Source organism: Pseudonaja textilis, chromosome 11 (genome assembly GCF_049901715.1).
Source record: "Pseudonaja textilis isolate UNSWEBS1 chromosome 11, rPseTex1.2, whole genome shotgun sequence".
Classification (NCBI taxonomy): domain Eukaryota; kingdom Metazoa; phylum Chordata; class Lepidosauria; order Squamata; family Elapidae; genus Pseudonaja; species Pseudonaja textilis.
In genome coordinates, this window is record NC_142000.1 from 1,281,072 (window position 1) to 1,299,999 (window position 18,928).

Here is an 18,928-nt window from a genome sequence, read left to right on the forward strand (position 1 = left end):
CCCCCATTTATGCTCATAGGGCAACATTGGGACTATTTCTGCCCTGAATACTTTCAGTATAGGGTTTGTTAGTGGTTTGGGGACAAACCCCCAAGCAGAGTGCACAGCAGCAGTCAAGCCAGGCAGCCAAATGAGAGAGAGGCTGGGCCCAAGAGTATACACACACTGGAGACAAAAACACTGTTTGTAGTTTTTAAATAGTTATTTAATTCACACAGAAATTAAGAAGTGTCATTCAGTCCATATGTCAATATCCAATATATCCATCCAGTTACCTAGTCCATTAACTGGTAAATACAATGTCTTTATCTGCTTGTAAATCTTCTCCTCCCGATACCTTTCTCTCCAAGACAACGCTGAGTATGCACAGCTCACCAAGTAAACAGTCCTTTTGTTCAGTAGAAAACGGTATCTTGCACAGTAGCCAACAATCAGACGTCTCATACAGGAGTAAAACAGCAGGCAGCAGAGATCAGAGAGACCAGTAGACCAGACCAGAGACAAGACCAGGAACAGTAACCAGGAAGTGTTACGTCTCTCTCACTGCCTTATTACTGCTGCTTGCAACCGCACCCTTAATTATCAAATTACATTGCAGTTTTTGTGCTTAAAGCTACAAACACTTAAACCTAGGTTTATATATTTATTCACCCAAACCAGTTGGTGTATCCATATACCCAACAGGGTTCAAGGTACCTGGGGAGTCGTAGTTGTCTGATCTTTTAATACTGATCCCTTGCCAAGCTTCTTTTAAAATGTTCGGGTAAAAACCACTCCTAACTAGCTAAAAAATTCATTTGTTCAATAGGCTCCCCATTTATCTGCCAGTTATATTTCACACCCCCCCCCTTTTTTTTTTTTTGCTAAATACCATCCATTTAATTTTGTTTCTGTTGATGTTTAAAGAATTAAGAGCACAGTATTTAGTATTTAGCTTCTGCCACCGTCTTCCCGAGCCTATTTGGAAATGGGCCATTAGAACGATGCTACTGGCATATAAAAGGGTATTAATAAATTTATCATGGATCTTTGGCATACGAGTGTCTGCAGCATACAGGAATCCTGGTAAATAATCGATATAGAAATTAAAAAGCATTGAGGCTTGGATACAGCCCTGCCTAACCCTGTGATGGGTGGGTGCAGCCTTCCCTAGGGAGCCATTTACGCCTGGCAGACTTTCTTGACCAAAAATTAAGAGTCCAGGTACCATATTTAAATTGGCCGATTTCATCCACAGAACGTTTCCATTTATAGAATCACAAGCAGCACTGAGATCTAAAAATGTGGTAATGGAAAGAAGTCTCTTCGTGGAGAAACACGCTGGATTCAGAGCAGAGCGCTGTTCCACAATAGGAAACTGTTTCATTTTATACTACCTCACAACAAAACAATTAACAAATGGCAAGAACTGGGTTCCTTGTGCATTTATGACATAACGGAGCAACAGAGGGTAATTTCTCTCCTTCTGTGCCTCTCAGATAACAATAGCAATAGCACTTAGACTTATATACCCACTTTATAGGGCTTTATGGCTCTCTCTAAGCGGTTTACAGAGTCAGCCTCTTGCCCCCAACAATCAGGGTCTTCATTTTACCCCGCTTGGAAGGATGGAAGGCGGAGTCAACCTGAAGCTTGGTGAGATTCGATCTGCCAAATTGCTGGCAGCCGGTATCACTGCCCTCTAACCACTGCGCCACCAAGGCTCCTTGAAGTCTGTCATTATAGGCCCACTCGACCGTCTCTTCTCCTCTCTGTCCCCCCTCAGCTTCCTCTCAGGCTGGAGAGATTTCCTGTAACTCTCCCGGTTGATCTTCTCTGCCCTCTTTCCACTCCCTCGGAAGCCTCCTCCTACTGTGGCAACCAGAACTGAGTCTGGGTGGGCCACCCTGGGGCCGGGCCCTCAGCTGTCTCCCCTCCTCCCTGCAGGGACAGGGCCATCATCAGCCGGGGCTCCGGTTCCTTCCAGTCCTGTGCAAACTGCAAAAGCATCTTGCTATCTCCGTGGGATCAAAGAGCAAGAACAGGAGTTACGGCCCAAACTGGGTGCCGCATGTGCCCCCACCCTCTTCACCAAGGTGGTCAAAACCTTAAGAGCTGCATTTGTGCATCTCGTTGGCCTGGCCGCTTAGGAGCCGAGGCCATTTGGGATTGAATTCAATAACCAAATTAAGTCTCCTCATCAAACCCAAGCGAGAGAATTTACGGCTTGGCTAGTGCAGGTTGCAAACTCCTCCAGCTGGCAGCTGATGCACCTCAACAGCAGCAGCTCACGAGAAGCTAAAAGCACCCAGGCCTTCCAGCCACCAAATGGGAAACTGAGTCTGGCTGCCCAAGACTAAGAGGCAGCGAGGGCTCCCTCGGCTCTTGGGCAACCAAGGAGCAGCGCCCAGGCCTCAGGCTGGCACATCTGGCCAGCGGTCAGAGAGCCTGCCTGGTCCTGGTGAGAGGGAGAAAAAGCAGCTGTCCTGAGGGGGCCTGTTGTACAGGGACCCCACCCAAGTCCCCTCAACTGTGGGTGTCCCAGAAAAAGGCCACCAGGACCACAACTCCCCCCCGTCTTTCTAGGACCTTCTTAGGCAGCTGAGGGAAGGAGGCACCCAGGTGAAGCTGGGCTCGAGTGCCCCAGCTCTCCAGGCGGACCCTGAAGGGGCTGCCCCCTCAGCTGGCTGGCCTAAGCTGCCCTCACCAGCCCCTCCATGCCCGGGCTGGCTTAAAAGGCCCACAAGACCCCAAAGGGAAGGCCGGCCTGGTCCTCAGTTCAGATCTTCCGACCCTTCTGAGGAGGTGGCGGCGTTCACTCTTGCGAAAGGTAGCCGGTTGGAGGACATGCCGAAGAAAAGGCAGCTCTACACAAAGCCTCAGCACAAATTGACTTTTATTGACAGCCTGTGAACGATGACCATGTGTGTGTGGCCTATGCACAGAAAATGCCCCCCCTCCGCCTGGCTGCTCTCCCCAGTGCACCAAATGCCAACCGCAGCAGATCGATGGGCAGCCCTCGGAGGGAGGGAGGGCTGTGGGAGGCAGCCATTCTCCAAGGCCCTCAGCCTTTCACAAGGGGCTCCCTGTGGGTGTTTGGCGGCACAAGGGAGGGAAGGAGGTAGCACACAGCGGCCACTGCAAGCTGGCCTCCTCCCTCAAGGCCAGCTGGAGCCAGGCACACAAGGAAGAAGGTATAAAATGGTGGTGGCAGAGAAATGCAGCACAGCCGGAGCATGTCTGGGTGGGGAAAGCCGCAGCCCAGGCGCTGACTCTGAAATTCTTTGGGCAGCTGCGGCCTCGCTGACCTGCTCCCACCAGGGTCTCGCCTTTGGCAGGAAGCCCGGGGGGAGGGTCTCCCCCATGTAGGATCCTTCCATCGGCCACTGCCCAGGGGCCTTCCCCCCCTCCCCCAGAGAGAGGTGGTCAGAGTTTCATTGGTTCAAGTGGATTTGGCGGCCATTCAAGTCGGTGGCTACCAGGTCTAGGAAAAGGGGCGTTTTTCTCTCAGCACCCCGTAACCCAAAGACCCCCCTCCTCATGGAGAGCTACATCCAGCACCTCCCAAGGGCTCCAGGCAGACCTAAGAAGCCAGCAGTGGGCCCGGCCTGCGTGCATGTCAAGGAGCGACTGGGGGAGGCTGGAAGGGGCGGCCTAGAGCTGCCTGGTCAGCCAACCAGACCTTGGTGGGAGCCTCTGTTTGGCCTGAGCTGCGTCTCCAGGGGCCTCAAGCAGAAGTAAATATCAGTAGGAACAGAAATACGATTACAGTAGAAAGAATTCTCCACCTTTAGCTTTGTAACCAGGGAGGCTCTGGAGAAAAGAATTTACAAAAATAGATCAAGGTTTTCAGGATGTCCCTCCTGCGCCTCTGGCCCACTGGCCACTAAGGATGCCCACTCTTGGCCAAGACCAGCTGCCGCAAATGGCACAAGGGGGCCTCCCTGCCTCCGAGGCCCAGCCGGCAGATCCAAACACGCCTCCGGAACACATGCAGAAGAAGATCCACACAGTGACGGCTGCCCTTGGGTCATCCCCTTGGATGGAGGGTCTCGGGGCAAGACCCACAGGATCCCTCTACAACAGCAACTCAGGAGGAAGCTACGCCTTGCCGGCCACGTCTCTTCTCCTCGCTTGACCAGGCCGACAATCCCTCCAGCCAGAGCGGCCCAGGCCCAGGCCCGGCCCCGGCCCCGGCCTGCAGCCCCACAGGTGGGCCCCTAAGCCCTCCCCTGCCACGGGTCAGAGTCTGGGCCCCCCCAGGCGGACGTCCGTGTTCCCGGGAGGGTGCAGGAGGAGAGGGGCCTCTTCCCGCTCCTGCCCCACAGCAGCTCCCCGGCCTCAGACCCACTCCTGCAGGGACCGCTTGCAGTAGAGCAGCGCGTGGGGCCGGCCCTTCCGCTGCAGCTGCACGATGACGTAGGCCAGGCCCAGGACGCAGAGCAGCAGCAGCAGCAGCAGCCCCGCCATGACGATGCTCACCGTCAGCGGGTAATCGTTGATGTGCACCACAATGTCCACGTCCCCGGCCCCCTCCCCCCGCCCTCCTTCTCCACGGCAGATTCCTCCTCCGCCTCCTCCTCTTCCCCCTCCTCCAGGCCTGGGTGCGGGGCTGCAGCGCCCTCCTCGGTTTCCTTGTCCTGCCGGGGCTGGAAGGGGGGCCTTCCCGTGTCGGGCCAGCGATGGCCGGGCTCCGGCTCCACAGCCACTTCCTCCTGGCAGCCCATGAAGTCTCGCAGGATGGACTTGGGGTAGCCGGGCTCCGTTTTCAGCCGCTCATTGTCAAACTTCCAGTACAACCTGCCCTTATAGAAATATGTGTAGGCTGGAAGAGAGAGGGAGGGCAATGGGTCAGGAGGGGCCCCAAGCCCCTCCCCGTCCCCCACAATGCAGCTGCAAGGCTCCTGGACTCAGTGGGGTGCCCAGCCCTGCCCTTCAAACCCCTGGACTGAACGTCCAAGCACGGCTGTCCAGGCGCCTGGAAGGTCTGCCCCCTCAGCGCTGCCTTTGCCCTTGAGAAGGGCGGGCAGGAGGAGGAGGGGGAGCAGAGGGGCAAGACAGAGAGGCCGGCAGCTGTGCCAGTCCTGGAGGCCTCCGCTGGCCGGGTTCCCCAAGGTCCAGCCAAGGCAGAAGGACCATCACCTGCCTTGGGCCAACACCTGACTGCTATTAAACCAGGTTACTGTTCTCTGGCTTACAGGTACTGGATACAGACATGACTGCAGTTCACTCACAGACCCTGGAACTGCAGAGGTCGTCAGTGGCTGAAACCAGCCCAAATGGAGGATAGTTTTAATAAAGCTGAACCTAATTTATGTAGGCAAATGCTCATTTTTTTCCAAGGACGAATCGATGCTGCATCGATAGCTTCCCATTCTGTGGTCAAGCTTCCTTTCTCCCTCAGCAGTTTCCCTCTTGCCCAGCCTCCCACTCTGGACACGCTGCTCCCCCCACCTCTGGTCCGGCCCAGGGTGGTCTTCCCATCTGCACCCATTTGCCTCACCCCCCCCGCTTTCCCGGGCCGGCTTGTTCTACTCACCGGCGTCGGGGCTGAGGAAGGCACCCCTGGGGCCAGCAGGGACCCCTGCCCAGACACTGACCTTCCTGGGGTAGCCATGGCCCACGGAGCTCCCATCCTCGTCAAAGCGCCAGTACCTGCCGAGGAGAGGGCCCGCCATGAAGGGAAGAAGCCCACCTGAGGAAGAGCGGGCCCTGGGCCACCCGTGACCCACCTGTCTCCTCGGAAGAAGAACGTGTGCCCCGTGGGCTCCCACCAGACTGCAGCATCCACTCGGTCGTGAGGAAGGCCCAGTCCGTAGCTACTCAGGGGCTGTGGGTAGCCGGGCTCTAGGTTTGCCTCTCGGAAGAGCCAGTACTGACCGCCTGAAGAAAGGACAGGCATGGAGATCAGACTGACCCAAGGGAGGCCATTTGCCCACACCCCACTCAGGAACTGTGCACCAGGGAGGCGTCTGTGGGGGGACAGCCCCCCGCAGCAGCTGCAATGCAAAAGAGAACCCCAACGTCTCTGATGACAGACGGGGTGATGGCGGCGGCTGAAATGCCTCTTGGGGCCTCAGCCAAGTTCCCCTCCCACGAAGAAACCCCTCTAACATGAAGCCCCCCAGAGAGCCCAGCTTCCTTGTCCTCTGGCGCAGGGGTCTCCAACCTCGGCCTTCTCACAATACACACGTTTGAGGAACCACAGTATCATAGGAGTTGGCAGGGACTAAAAAGGTCCCCTAAAGCAGGGGTCCCCAACCTTGGCCGCTTTAAGACTGGTGGACTTCAACTCCCAGAGTTCCTCAGCCAGCTTTGTCGCCAAGGTTGGAGACCCTGGTCTTCACTCACTTCCAGCACAGGAAGCTGCGGAAATGAAGTTTGTCCTGCAGAGTAAACCACACGCATCCCAAAGAGTCAAGTCACATTGCCATGAACCTGACCAAGAACCACAAAGTGATGACAGTCACAGGACTGGCTGACTTGAGGAAGAGAAGAAGCCCAGAGGACTCCAGCCCAGGGGTCTCCAACCTTGGCCGCTTTAAGACTGGTGGACTTCAACTCCCAGCAAAGCTGGCTGAGGAACTCTGGGAGTTGAAGTCCGCCAGTCTTAAAGCGGCCAGGGCTGGAGACCCCCGGGCTGGAGGAAGAGAGGAGGGTTGCTCTGTTCCCTCTGAAGGCTCCTACTGTTTCCCCTCCAAAACCTTCCCTTCCCCAGGCCAGACATGCTCCAATCTTCTGCATCCTGGTTTCCAGGTGATGCCCTCTGGAGAGGGATCCAGGTGCAACCAGCACAGCCAACCCCAACCTCATGTTCCCTTCAGAGTCAGCTGCAACCTGACAACCTCCCACATGGCAAATCCACTTCACATCAAAAAATCTAATTTTCTTTTCTCTGATTTCCTGGAATCAAATTTCTGAGAGGTGGATAAAATATTTAACGTTTTGCTTTCACTAAAGCTGCCGTTAAAAGCATAGGCTTGGAAGGTCCTTGGAGATTTTCTACTTCAGCGGTCGCCAGCCTGTGGGCCACGGGCTACTGGTGGGCCGTGAGAAAATTTTGGTGGGCTGCAGAGAAATCTCACCCACAGAGCACCCCCTGCCCAAAGCAATTAATCCAGACTGCACGGGAACACAAGGCTGTGCTGCCCACATGGCCCGCAGGAACCCTCCCCGCCCACTCACTCCTTACCCGGTAAACTTGCCTGCTAAATTTCTATTTTTCCTTTTTCCGACCATCATCTGTTCTGCTGTGCCGGGAGATTTAGATTAGCTAGGAAGCAGGAAATGATTGGATTTCTTGCTTTCTAGCTAGTCTTTAGATCTTCGGCTCAGCACAGCCGAACCTCCCTAAGGACTGAAGTGTTGCTTGCAAACAAATTCAGTGCAGACTCACGGCAAGCAAATTTGAGAGACTGAGCTAGCCGACGGCAGATAGATAGATCACTGAAGGATTCTGTGAGCAACTCAATCTGCCTCCTTCCTTTGCCTGATTTTGGGTAAAAGTTGCTCTTTTTTTTATAAAAAATTCAATATTTATATAAATATTTATAATATTTACATACAAGCCATGCCCAGCCAGTCACATGACCACCAAGCCACGCCCACAAATCAGGCCACGCCCACAGAACCGGTTAGTGGTCCCTGGGATCTAAAATTATGAGTTTGGTGGTCCCTGAGGTTGGCGACCCCAGTTCTAGTTCAACCCGCAGATTCCCGGCTTGCTTTGCCCCAATATCCCCACCGCCTTGAGTTCACCCTGCCACCCGCACCTAAATCTAGCGGAGCCACAGGAATACGGTTTCTGTTTTCTCCTGTCCCTCCTGACCCAAAACCCGGGTCTTTTGTGCTGATAGAGACGGTTTACGTGCTCTCCCTTCCTTTTTCCCTCTGGTGCCTCTCCTTTTTGAGCCCGCTTTATCCTACAAGTGCTTGGCTTTAAGAAGAAGTCCCAGTTAGCAAAGGGAACCTGTTGCCTTGTATTAGGATCTCAGGTTCATCCCAGCTGCCTTTCTGTCCCGGAGGCTAGGACCGGCCTGCCAGTTCCCAGGCACCTCCCAGGCACCGCTACCTCCCTCTTGGCCAGGCCCTGCCAGCCCTGCCTGACTCCCCACAAAGAGGTTGGCATGGAGGGGGGTTGGACACAGCCAAGGCCACCTCCCACTTGTGTCCCTGGTTCCCTGAACGGGGCGGGGCCCTTGCACTCCCTGGCCCTGAAGCCGGAATCAGGAGAAGCGGCTTCTGCCCATTTCTCTCACCCGGTCTGGCCGGAGGTCTGCTCTCCACTCCTGCCCACGGCTGAAGCCCCTCACCTTTGAAGAAGGCAAACCGTCCGTCTTGTCTCTCGTAGGCGGCGTCGATGTTCCCAGGAAGCCCCCTCCAAAAGTACCCGATGGGCATGGGGTAGTTGTCCAGCACCCGGTTGTGCCGAACCCTCCAGAACCAGCGGCCCTGAAAAGAAGCAAGGCCAACATCCAGCCCCTGGCATGAGAGGAAGACAGCTGGGCCTCTGCTGGGCTCTCCAGAGGGCACAAAGGCCCAAGCAAAGGGGAACGTTGGGGCCCTGGGAGCAGCAAGGCCCATCCCTCTTTCGGCCTCCGGTTCAGCCCAAACACCCGTGAGGGGGCCACTTGCCCCACCCCCCAGCAGTGCAGTCCAAGCAGGGCTGCCCCTCCTCCAGAACAAGCGGCTTCTCCATCCCCCCCATCCTGGTGAGCAAAGGGCCGAAGACTCCGGAGTCATTCAAAACGCAGAGCAGGAAACCGGCTCTCTGCGAAAGGGCCACAGAAATTAGGAGCAATTGGTTCTCCTAACGTGGCAGAATTCCTTTCCAATATTTTTGCCAGGGGTGGGGAAGTAAGGGGGGGGCAGTTCTATGGTGACACCCCTCCCCTCCAAGGGACATAGGGATCCTCCTGACAGGTGGCTCTCAGCCAAGGAGGTGCCCTGGACTGGGGTGTGATGACCCGAAGGGGCGTGGCACAAAGGCAACACAGTCAGATAAGCAATAGGAGTGCCTTTATTATCTCCAACTTTGCCCCCAATGTCCTGTTCCTTTCGGCTGGAGAAAAACTCTCCCAGGAACAGTCTTTAAGTGGAGGAAATTCAGTCCGAAAACAAAGTACATGCAAACTGTAACTAAAAATCCACACAAACCACCCTGCAGCAATTAACTGGGCAGGGCAGGAGAAGGAATTGCAGACTTGAAAGGCCAGCAAAACACACACAATTGGGAAGATGCCAGGAAAAGCCTCCACGATACCAGATAATTCACAATTTGCTCCCAACAACTTTGCTGTGCGCAGCTTCCTTTTTTAAACACTGTGTTCCCAGCTGCAGCTAATGAAGGGAATCAGGGCCCTTTCCTCCCCCGTAAGCCACCCAACTCAGATTGCTCCCTTCTCTGTTCCTCCCTGCGTGCCCTAGGATGAAGAGGGGGTGGGCCTGGGTCTCTGCCTTGCTCTATCCTGCTTCCCTCTGCCTTGCTCTCCCCTGCTCTGCCCAGCCGGATTGTGCCCTTCCCCAGTTTCCTCCACAGCCAATGGAGCCACACTCCCACTCCCTGTCAGCTGCTCGGCCTCCCCCTCGGAATCAGATTCCGACAGGGGCATGACAGGGGGCCTTCCTGCAGGGAAAAGAAGGGCCCCCACGGAGCCTGACTTCATCCCAGCAGTCTTTTTCAGCTAAAGCCGTTCCGGATAATTCATTCCTAGCAGATGTGATGATGTCCGGTTCTTGATTGGCCAAGAATGGATGGACTTGAATCTCAATGTCACTGCTGAATGAAGGCCCACCGGAAGAGACGAGAGGGGGTTACAAGGTCTCCTCCTTGCAGGTACCTAAGGAAACTGGTTGGTGACTGTGGGGGACGTAAGGGATGGACCAGGCTGGGCCTCAGGCCTGACCAGCCTTCTTCAGCTGGCATCTGGGATGGTGTCATTTGGGGCCAGGAACCAGACAAGCAAATACCAGCTCCTGTGCCCACAGGATGCCCAAGCAAGCGTGCCTCTGCTCTTGGGAAAGGGCTCTGCAGGGCTGAGGGGGCAACCTGGTTGCCAAAGCCCAGGCAAGCCCTCCAGAACCATCGACCTGCACCTCGGGATCAACCGTCAGGATTCCCCACCACAGAAGCCCCCGAAACCTCCATGAGAAGCAACGCAAGAGGAGCACCTTGAAGACAAACATCTCTCCACGCAGAACGGTCACCGTGTCAAAGTCGCCATCACAGATGTTGGGCTCAAGCTGGTCAGGGGGGCCGGGCTGAGGGGGGCGGTTTGGCTTGTCTGGGGGCCTCTGGTCCGGCTTCCGGGGTCCCACAGTCGGCAGGGACTTGGTGGGCTGCTGTCCTGGCGTCCCTGAGGGGAAAAGAAAGACCGACACCCAGATCAGCGGGGGCGGGCTTTCTCTAGGGTGGAGCTCACCTGCTTTTAAATGTTGGCCTCTTTATGGTTTATACCAGGGGTCTCCAATCTTGGCAACTTTAAGCCTGGAAAACTTCAACTCCCAGAATTCCCCAGCCAGCTAGGGAATTCTGGGAGTTGAAGTCCTCGAGGTTTAAAGTTGCCAAGATTGGAGACCCCTGGTTTATGCTATGCGGAGAATGGCTATCCATATCCATATATTACTTGGAGGTTAATATGGACTGGTAGTTTTTAAACTGATTTACATTTATTTATACTCCTAATTAATGAAACACTGAGAATTTTGACCTACATCTTGATGTTCTGTATATAAAACACACACACACACATATGTATGTATGTATATGTATATGTGTGTGTGTATGTATGTATGTGTTACCTGCTATGTTTTTTTTCCTTCCTTTCTCCTTTTCTTAGAAATGCTTAATAAAAAATGCAACCTAACAAACTTTGCCCTCCAAAGGCCACAGGCAGCCTGGCCACTGAATGCCTAGACCAAGCTTGCAAGGTTTCCTTTGAAAATTGCTCATGATAGGGGAAAAAACCCAGGATTTGAATGTTTTTGAAAAAGGTTTCAAAAAGGCTGAAACGAGTATTTGAGCCCTGCTACTTCGGGGGTTCTGGAGGCTTAGAAGGCCTGCCAGGAAGGCTAACGCAGCCCGGGAGCCGCAGGTTGCCCACACAGAGAAATAAACGTTTGTTTGCAACCAACTCATCCTCCTTCCATCAGGAAAACACTCCAATTATGTCCAGGGAGGAGAGCTGCCAAAGGAATAAACCTTGAGATGCCCTCGGGTTGCTCTCAAACAGACCAAATCTGAGACGGAGCACTTATCCACCCCCAAAAGCCAACATTTTCACTCTCTGACCTACGGAAGAGAATCGCTGTAGCTCAGGGTCGACCTGTGGAGTCCTTGGTGCTCTCGGAGCTTGGCGGCTGCCTTGCAGGCATTTTTACCCCTCCCCAGGCCAGGACATTTTCCAGCCTCCGCCGGTTCTCGAGATAGACTGGTAAACACCATGAAGACCACCTTGCAAAGATCACCTTGCTCACTGCCGATCAGGCGATGAGGAGGAAATAGAGTCCCTGGCAGGCAGAAACCTGGCTTCCCCCATGCAGCATCCTTAGATACCTGCCGTGCAGCTTGGAACATTTATCCTGCCTCCTACTTTTTTTAAACACCTGAAACCTACACACCCAGCCTGGTTGCCACTTACCATACAGCTGCTGGATGCCCCGAAGGTCATCGTCCGGCAACCGGAAGTTGTCCGTGTCCATCCACTGGTAGAAGGGAGCCATAATGGCAGTCGGGTTATTGGAGTGTTCCAGGCCCAGTGAATGGCCCAGCTCGTGGATGGCCACCAGGAAGAGATTGTTCCCTGTAGAAAACAGCCAAGCCTGTGGGCTCCGAAGGCTTCCCAATTCTGCACTCCACTGACCTACACCTGCCCAAGGACAGGGCTGGAAAGCCAAAGGAGGCCCTTTGCCCTTGAAGACGGACATCCAGGGTGAATCAAGATTCTGTGTTAAGAACCCCCTGGGCCAGCAGCTGGCTTCAGAGGGGGAAGAGGAGCCCGCCGGTATAGATGGAAGAGATGCTGTCAACTCATAAATTATTTCTATGGTCTTTTTAGAGCTGCCAACAGAGAGGGAGGGGGGAGCAGTGCAGCAGCTTGCAAACCGAAACTGCATTCCATAAATGTTTTCAAAGATAGTAATTAGGTGACCGAAGTTTCTGCTGTGCAGTCTAACTGGAGAGCATGATTGATGATCTGGGCTATGGATGTGTCCCATTGGAGAATATGAATTATGATACACCCAGGGGGTGGGGGGGAAAACCAGGGTCATGGGTGACAAGGAATGATGTGTCTCAGAATCGGGTCCACCCAGGCAGTGCCAGACCTTTTAACTCCCAATAAAACCTTTTTAAGTTTTGGAAGTTTGGCTCGAGACTCATGATTTAATTGGGGGGAACTGCCGGAGTCCTGACAGTTACATTGTCAAGCAAAAAAGTACATAGAAACCCAGGATGCTCGATCAGCCGCACCTTGACAGGTATTCTTCTACTAAGACTGAATAAGTGGGAATCGCTTGGAAAGTGCCATCCGGTTGAGTGGGGCTGAGGCCCACACAAGATTCCTATTCTCCTTCCTTCCTTCCTTCCTTCCTTCCTTCCTTCCTTCCTTCCTTCCTTCCTTCCTTCCTTCCTTCCTTCCTGTCACTTTCTTCTTTCCTTTCCTTTCCTTTCCTTCCATCAGCCCTTCCAGGGTAGACCAGAGTAAGAAAGCAAAGCCATCCAGGCCAGGATTATTTTACGGAAAGCCATAGAAACAGAATGTCTGCCTGGGCTTCTCCCCTTCCATCATCATGGAAAGTAGGGAGGGGGCTGTCCCCGCTGCCTGGGCAGTGGCTTCTGCTGTCCTTCAAGGCCCTTCTAACCTTCTCCTACGCTGGGACAACTTCCTTACCCAACACGTCCCTCTTGTCCAGCGTCCAGGGCTCATCCAGGTCAAAATGAGCATCTCCTCCCATTCCAGGACCGGGAAAGTAGGCGTGGGCCAGAAAGCCCCCCGTGCCGTCAAAGGGGGAACTGTCCCCATGGAACCCCGAGGCAAAGAGCACCATGATGTCGGCCTCCGCTCTCCCCTTCTGTCTGATGTCACTGTAGGGGATCTCCTGGAAGGCCAGCGGGGTGACTTGGTCCCAGACACGGATAGCCTGGCGAATGGCCTCGTAGGACTGGAAGAGCCCCAGCTTCTCCGTATAGTTCTGGATGCTGCCAAAGAGAGAGCGGGGGGTGGGGGGTGGGAAACCCAGAGAGATCTTACTGCCTCTGGTTAGGATGCCCTCCAGGGCAGGGGTCTCCAACCGTGGCCACTTTAAGCCTGGAGGACTTCGACTCCCAGAATTCCCCAGCCAGCAAAGCTGGGAGTTGAAGCCCTCCAGGGCTAAAGTGGCCAAGGGTGGAGGCCCCTGATTCAGGGAACCTTCCCCCCCCCCCAAATGCCACTCCATCTCTCAGTTCCCCATGCTTCTTTAGGAGTTGGGCTGAAGGCCCCCCCGTTCCCCCAAGCTGTCCAAAAGGGAGGTGCAAGAGAATAGCAGGCACAACTGCAGCTTGCAGCAAAGGTGAGGCGGAGTCCTGTGGCAGAAGAGCGGCGGAGGAGAGTGCTGAGCTCCAGAGAAGGCAGAGAGCGGAGAGGGCCTGGAAACGGCTACGAGGACCCATCACCACGGAAGGCCTCACCTTTGTCGCTTGGCTTCTCCGCCACTGAACCTCAGTTCCTGCACAGGTCTAACACACCACAGCTGCCACCTCTCTGGGTGTGGGGGCCTCGGATGAGGGGGCCCACTTCCCACGAAGGCCACAAAATCTGCTCAGCCTTTAGAGTCTTAAGAGACCCCATAGGAAGAAAGTTTCTTCCAGGGACTCCAGACAGGCATCTGGAAAATCAGCAGGGGCCAAACCTGTGACAATCCACATACATCATTCAGGTGCACCTCGGACAATTCACATTCAAAATGCACGAATAACTCTGCAGACTAAAGTAAGATTTCTCCTCTTCAAAGACCTCACTTGGAAACAGTGAGGTCCTGGAAACAGAAATGTCCCTGCTGGTCTTGGAAATTTTCCAGCAACGACCCCAACAAAGAACTGGCCTTCTGCAGCGTTAGGCTCCTCTCCGTGAACCTCACCCCCACCTCCAGCCCCTCCCCTCCGTCTCTGTAACCCTCGTTGGCAAAATCTTCCTCGCAACCATCAGATCCTGGCATGTAGCAACCTTTTTTCACGCAGCACTTCAAGGGCTGCACCTGAGCTCTGGTCTCCCAGCCGCTCTGCTTTGGGCCTCAACAGCTGGACATACCTGAAGGTCAGGTGCATCTGCGTCCACCTCCGTCCGGTCAGTGCGTATCGCTTCCGCCGCATGTTAGCTTTGACCTGAGCCCCAATTCTGTCAGGGACGCCACACCGGGGACGCTTCATCCACCTGCAAGTTACAATCATCAGGGAAGGGAAGACAAGCAGCAAAGAGACAAATCGGAGGATCTTCCTTGCTGGACTTTCAGCAGGTGGACACTTCTAGAACGTAACAGCTGAACTGACGGGATGCACAACAAGGCCTCACCTTTGACCCCAGGCCTCCCTTGCTATTCTAGGCCCGCCCTTGGACATTATGGCAATTATACAGCCGGGCTCTTCCCCACTTCTGCCCCCTCCTGGGATGTGCCAGAGAAGTTTGGAGGAGCCGGGACCTCACGCTGTCTCCTCGAATGGTGACGAAACGCCTGCAACCAAGCTGCCAACCTCGGAGCTCAAACCAGCAGCCTGATCTCTTAATCCCTGCAGGCCCAAAGTACCCTGAAGGGGTTGCTCCCTCAAGGAGACGCCTCCCTTGCAGGAAAACAGCCACGATTGCAAGCGGCCCTTGAAGGGAAACGTCCTCCTTCCACTCAGTTGGGAGACATCCACAGAATATAGAGCCCCTGGGGCAGGAGGCCTCCTAGAATTACAGGACTGAAAGGGACCCTGGAGGTCTTCTGGTGCTACTAGAAAGAGAACAATGCTTCACCCTCAGCCTGAATACATTTGGCTGCCTCCCAGAGGGACAAGTGCAGCCTGGGTGTCTGAGCAAGGGCAGAAAAAAGATTTTCAAATCCTGTAATCCCGCCTGTTCTTGGGCTGACCATTGTAAGTTATGTCCTCTCTTTAGGAGCTTTGACAGAGATGTTGCACCGTTAATTTGCACAGCTCAGAAAACAACACTGGGCACCTGTCCTATTTCTAGATGTCTGCCAAGAGAACATGGACTACACTTTCATAGCCCTTCCGTAGAGATCTGGTCACCCACAGTTCAACTGGGGAAGATCAACAGCAGCTTTTCCTCTCGTAGAAAGTTTGCATCTGCAGGATTTCTCAAAAACATTTTAAGACTTGTACAAAGATAAGTTTTCTGGGGGAGAAAATGAGCATGTCCTCCAATTGTACCACTACATATTTGTCCAAAACATCAGAAAATATTTGGATAAATCTGCAACAAAACTAGAGACATTAACCAAACTATATAGGGTGAGCCACTGGTGGTGCAGTGGTGAGAGTGCAGTACTGCAGGCGACTTCTGCTGACTGCCGGCTGCCTGCAATTTCGCAGTTTATATCCCACCAGGCTCCAGATTGACTCAGCCTTCCGTCCTTCCAGATTGTTGGGGGCAAGAGGCCGACTCTGTAACTTTGTAAACTGCTCAGAGAGGGCTGTAAGGCACTGGGAAGTAGCATATCAGTCTAAATGCTATGGCTAGTACTGAATATTCACATTTGATAAATCTGATAGGCAATTGAATATTCACGTTCTTTCATTTTGATCAAATGTAAGCCCCTCCCAATTTTCGGACTAGGCATGTCCCTTAAAGATGGTCGATTGGGCCTAAAAGAAGGGGCAGTGGGTGGGGATCCCAACGATCATGAATTCAAAATCTTAAAATCATGAACAAGCCTCCCCCAAAAAGTGTTATCTTTAAAAAAAAAAGAATGCTGGTGAGGATAAAGGACGGATGACGGTTGTTTCCAAATTGTCGCCTGGAATGTCATCTCAGGTGACTAAGATGGGCCTTTTTAGCCAGGATCTGGGCTGCCCCTTCAAGATGACAGTTGTACTGCAGATGAAGAGGCAACTCGTTGCTTCCCAGCCCCTAAAGCAGGGGTGTCCAACCTTGGTAACGTTAAGCCTGGAGGACTTCAACTCCCAGAATTCCCCAGCCAGCTGGCTGGGGAATTCTGGGAGTTGAAGTCCTCCAGGCTTAACGTTACCAGGTTGACACCCTGCTCTAAGCTGCACTTTAAGACTTGCGGACTTCAACTCCCATAAGCTTTGCTTGGCTGAGGAATTCTGGGAGTTGAAGTCCGCAAGTCTTAAAGTGGCCAAGTTTGGAGACCCCTGCCCTAAAGTTTCTGCCAACTGTGTACTTTTCAAATAAGGAAGGGGATCGAGAGAGCTGAGTAACAGGGGGAGGAGGATGGGAAGCTGGCAAAGCCGGCCTCCCCTTCCATTCCTTCTTCTTCCAACCAGCATCCACGCCTCTCCCCAACGGCTCACCAGTTTGGCTCTTGGCCGGCCAGGAAGCTTCCTCGGAGCCAAATCCTTCCACTCACAACAGGGGGGTGGGGTGGGGGATGAGGAAGGGAACCTCTGCTGGGAGTTCAGGAGTCCTCTGGCCCCCTTGGTTCAAGCTGCCAGGCCAGAATTTGCTGCAGTGCCCCTGCCTGCCTGCCTGCTCGGTCGGTCAAGTGCCCAGGGTCCCAATCAGGAGCTTTGCTTTCCGCAGCCGCCACCTGTCCATGCTTTGGAGCAGGCACTTCTTTCTGCGGGACACCAGCAAAAACTCCTCCCCTTCTCTCCCCCCGAAGATCCAGCCCCTCCCAACTTCTTTGGCAAATCCCAGGGGAGGGCAGAAGCGGATGAGGGGCCACCTGCTAAAATAAAGCCAGGTCATGGCACCCACTTCAAAGTAAACCAGGAAGCCTGTAATTGTGGAGTCTGCCTGGCAAGAACAAAGAATGCTTATCCACAGGAGGATACGCGTGTGTAAATCCTGGCTAATTGGAAAGCTGATAAAAGTAACACAAGTTAGCCAACTTGCAGACCTCAGCTAACAGGCCTGCAGCAAATCAAATGTGCATTAGATCATTCCTAGGGCATTGTTAGCCAAGACTTGGGAATAGGGACAAGCTAGAGACCAATAGAACAAATTATAGAATTATTATTGAAATGTTGATTAGATGATATTTCTTATTATCTCGCTTTGTCTCACCTTCTCCTTTAGTGAAAATGTACAAAACTTACTCAATCCTTTGTTCTTGGCATTTTGACCAGGAGCCCCTTTTCCTTGGAGGACTCCAGTAAAAAGCAATCAGAAAACCTGCACCTCGTGTCTGGCGTCCATCCTTGGCTTTGGCACCAGGCTCAGACCCGATTTGGGGACCACCCGGGCTGGGCTGCGAGCGGCTGGGTCGGGGAGACCAGCATTGCTTGGGGCCGCTGGGCAGGGCTGCTCCGGCTGCTGGGACCGCTGCAAAGCGGCCTCGGGGCGACCAGCGGGCAGCAGGTGCCCCGAGGGGCCCCGGGATCCAAGGCGAGCGGGAGGCCTCTCCAACCGGGGGGCCCAGGGAGCCCACCGGCTCTGGCGGGCCGCTGCAGCCTCCGCCGGGAAGGACAGATCAGGCGAGGCTCCCACGCCCGGCCCGCCCGCCCTCCGCTTTTCGGCCGCTCCGACGGGAGGGGCGGCAGCAGCAGCTGCAGCAGCACCGCGGCGGCCTCCCCGGGCCGAGCCCGACTTCCAGCCGCCGAGGGGGCCGGGGGGCTTCCGAGCGGGGCCTTCGGGCCACCTGCCGCTCCGGCCCAGGGAGGCTCCTCGGGCCGAGCGACGCGCAGGGGGCGGAGGCTGCGCGGCTCCCCTGCCGGACGCCTCTCCCTCCGCTCCCAAAGCCCCGGCCGGCGGACCCCAACGCGCCGCCCCCAACCCCCCACGCCGGGGCGGCCCGTCACTCACGCCCGCGTCTCCTGGTCCAGCAGGCCGGTCACCGGGATGCCGTAGAAGGCCTGCATCTCGGCCAGGGCGGCCGCCAGGCTCCGCGCGGCGCGCAGGGTGGAGGGCTGCCGGGGGGCGGCGGGCAGGTAGCCGTAGGAGCGCAGCCAGGCCTGCAAGGCAGCGAGAGTTGCGCCGGGGCCGCCCAGGACAGCGGCAGGTGCGGCGGGCACGGAAGCCCCTCGGACCGCCGCCCCCGCCCGCCCCGCACCCACCTCGGCCTCCTCCGCCTCGCGCAGCGCCGGCTCCGCCTCGCCCCGCGGCACCAGCAGCAGCAGCAGCGGCAGCAGCAGGAGCGGCAGCCACCGGGCCCCGCCGCCCATGCTGGTGCTGCCTCGGCCGCTCCCTCGCTCGCTCGCTCGCTCTCCCGCTGGCTGGCGCGGCCGTCCCCGCCGCGGCCTTCTGGGCTGGCGCGGGGCTCGGTCCGGCAGCCGCCCCGCTGCCCGCCCCCTGAGCCGCAGCCGCCAAGCGCCGCCCGCTGCGCCCCTGGCCCGGCTGGGCTGGGCTGGGCTTCCGGCGGGCGCGGACGGGGCTGCCGCCTAACGGCCAGCCGGGGCGCGGCGGGTTGGAGGAGCCCGGAGGCCCCTTTCCCGCGGCTTCCCCTCGCGGCGCGGCCCGCATTGGTCGCGGTCCGCCGGTGAAGCGGCCGGCGGGGCTCTTGCGGGCGGCGGCCGCCGCTGGGAGGGACCCTTTTGCCCCGCCAGAGCCGCCGGTCGCGGGAGTTGCTCAAACTGCAAACTTGCATGGGCCCCGGAGGTGGATTTCCCAGGCCCGACACGGGAGAAGATGCCCTCGGAGGGGTTCCAGGAGAGGCCTCCAAACTCCAGCCAGCCATTGGGAGCCTGTTCTGGGCCCTTCAGGATCCCTGCCAAAACAAAACTTCCCACCACAGTGGAGCCCCACAAGAGCCAACCTGCACCCAGTATTTGGCCTGATCCCAGTGTCCC

The 18,928-nt window shown here is 55.6% G+C and overlaps 1 protein-coding gene across 1 annotated transcript; it reads right to left on the minus strand.

The window, feature by feature from the left end:
* Positions 1 to 4,170: 4,170 nt before the first annotated feature.
* MMP15 (matrix metallopeptidase 15) lies at positions 4,171 to 18,453 on the minus strand. Its single transcript, XM_026714459.2, is given in 11 exon segments — positions 4,171 to 4,538; positions 4,541 to 4,804; positions 5,519 to 5,634; positions 5,712 to 5,862; positions 8,292 to 8,430; positions 10,150 to 10,334; positions 11,619 to 11,780; positions 12,870 to 13,177; positions 14,268 to 14,390; positions 17,946 to 18,094; positions 18,197 to 18,453. Coding segments are annotated over 11 exon segments (1,923 nt in total). The 5' UTR covers positions 18,305 to 18,453; the 3' UTR covers positions 4,171 to 4,320.
* Between the last annotated feature and the right edge of the window lie 475 nt (positions 18,454 to 18,928).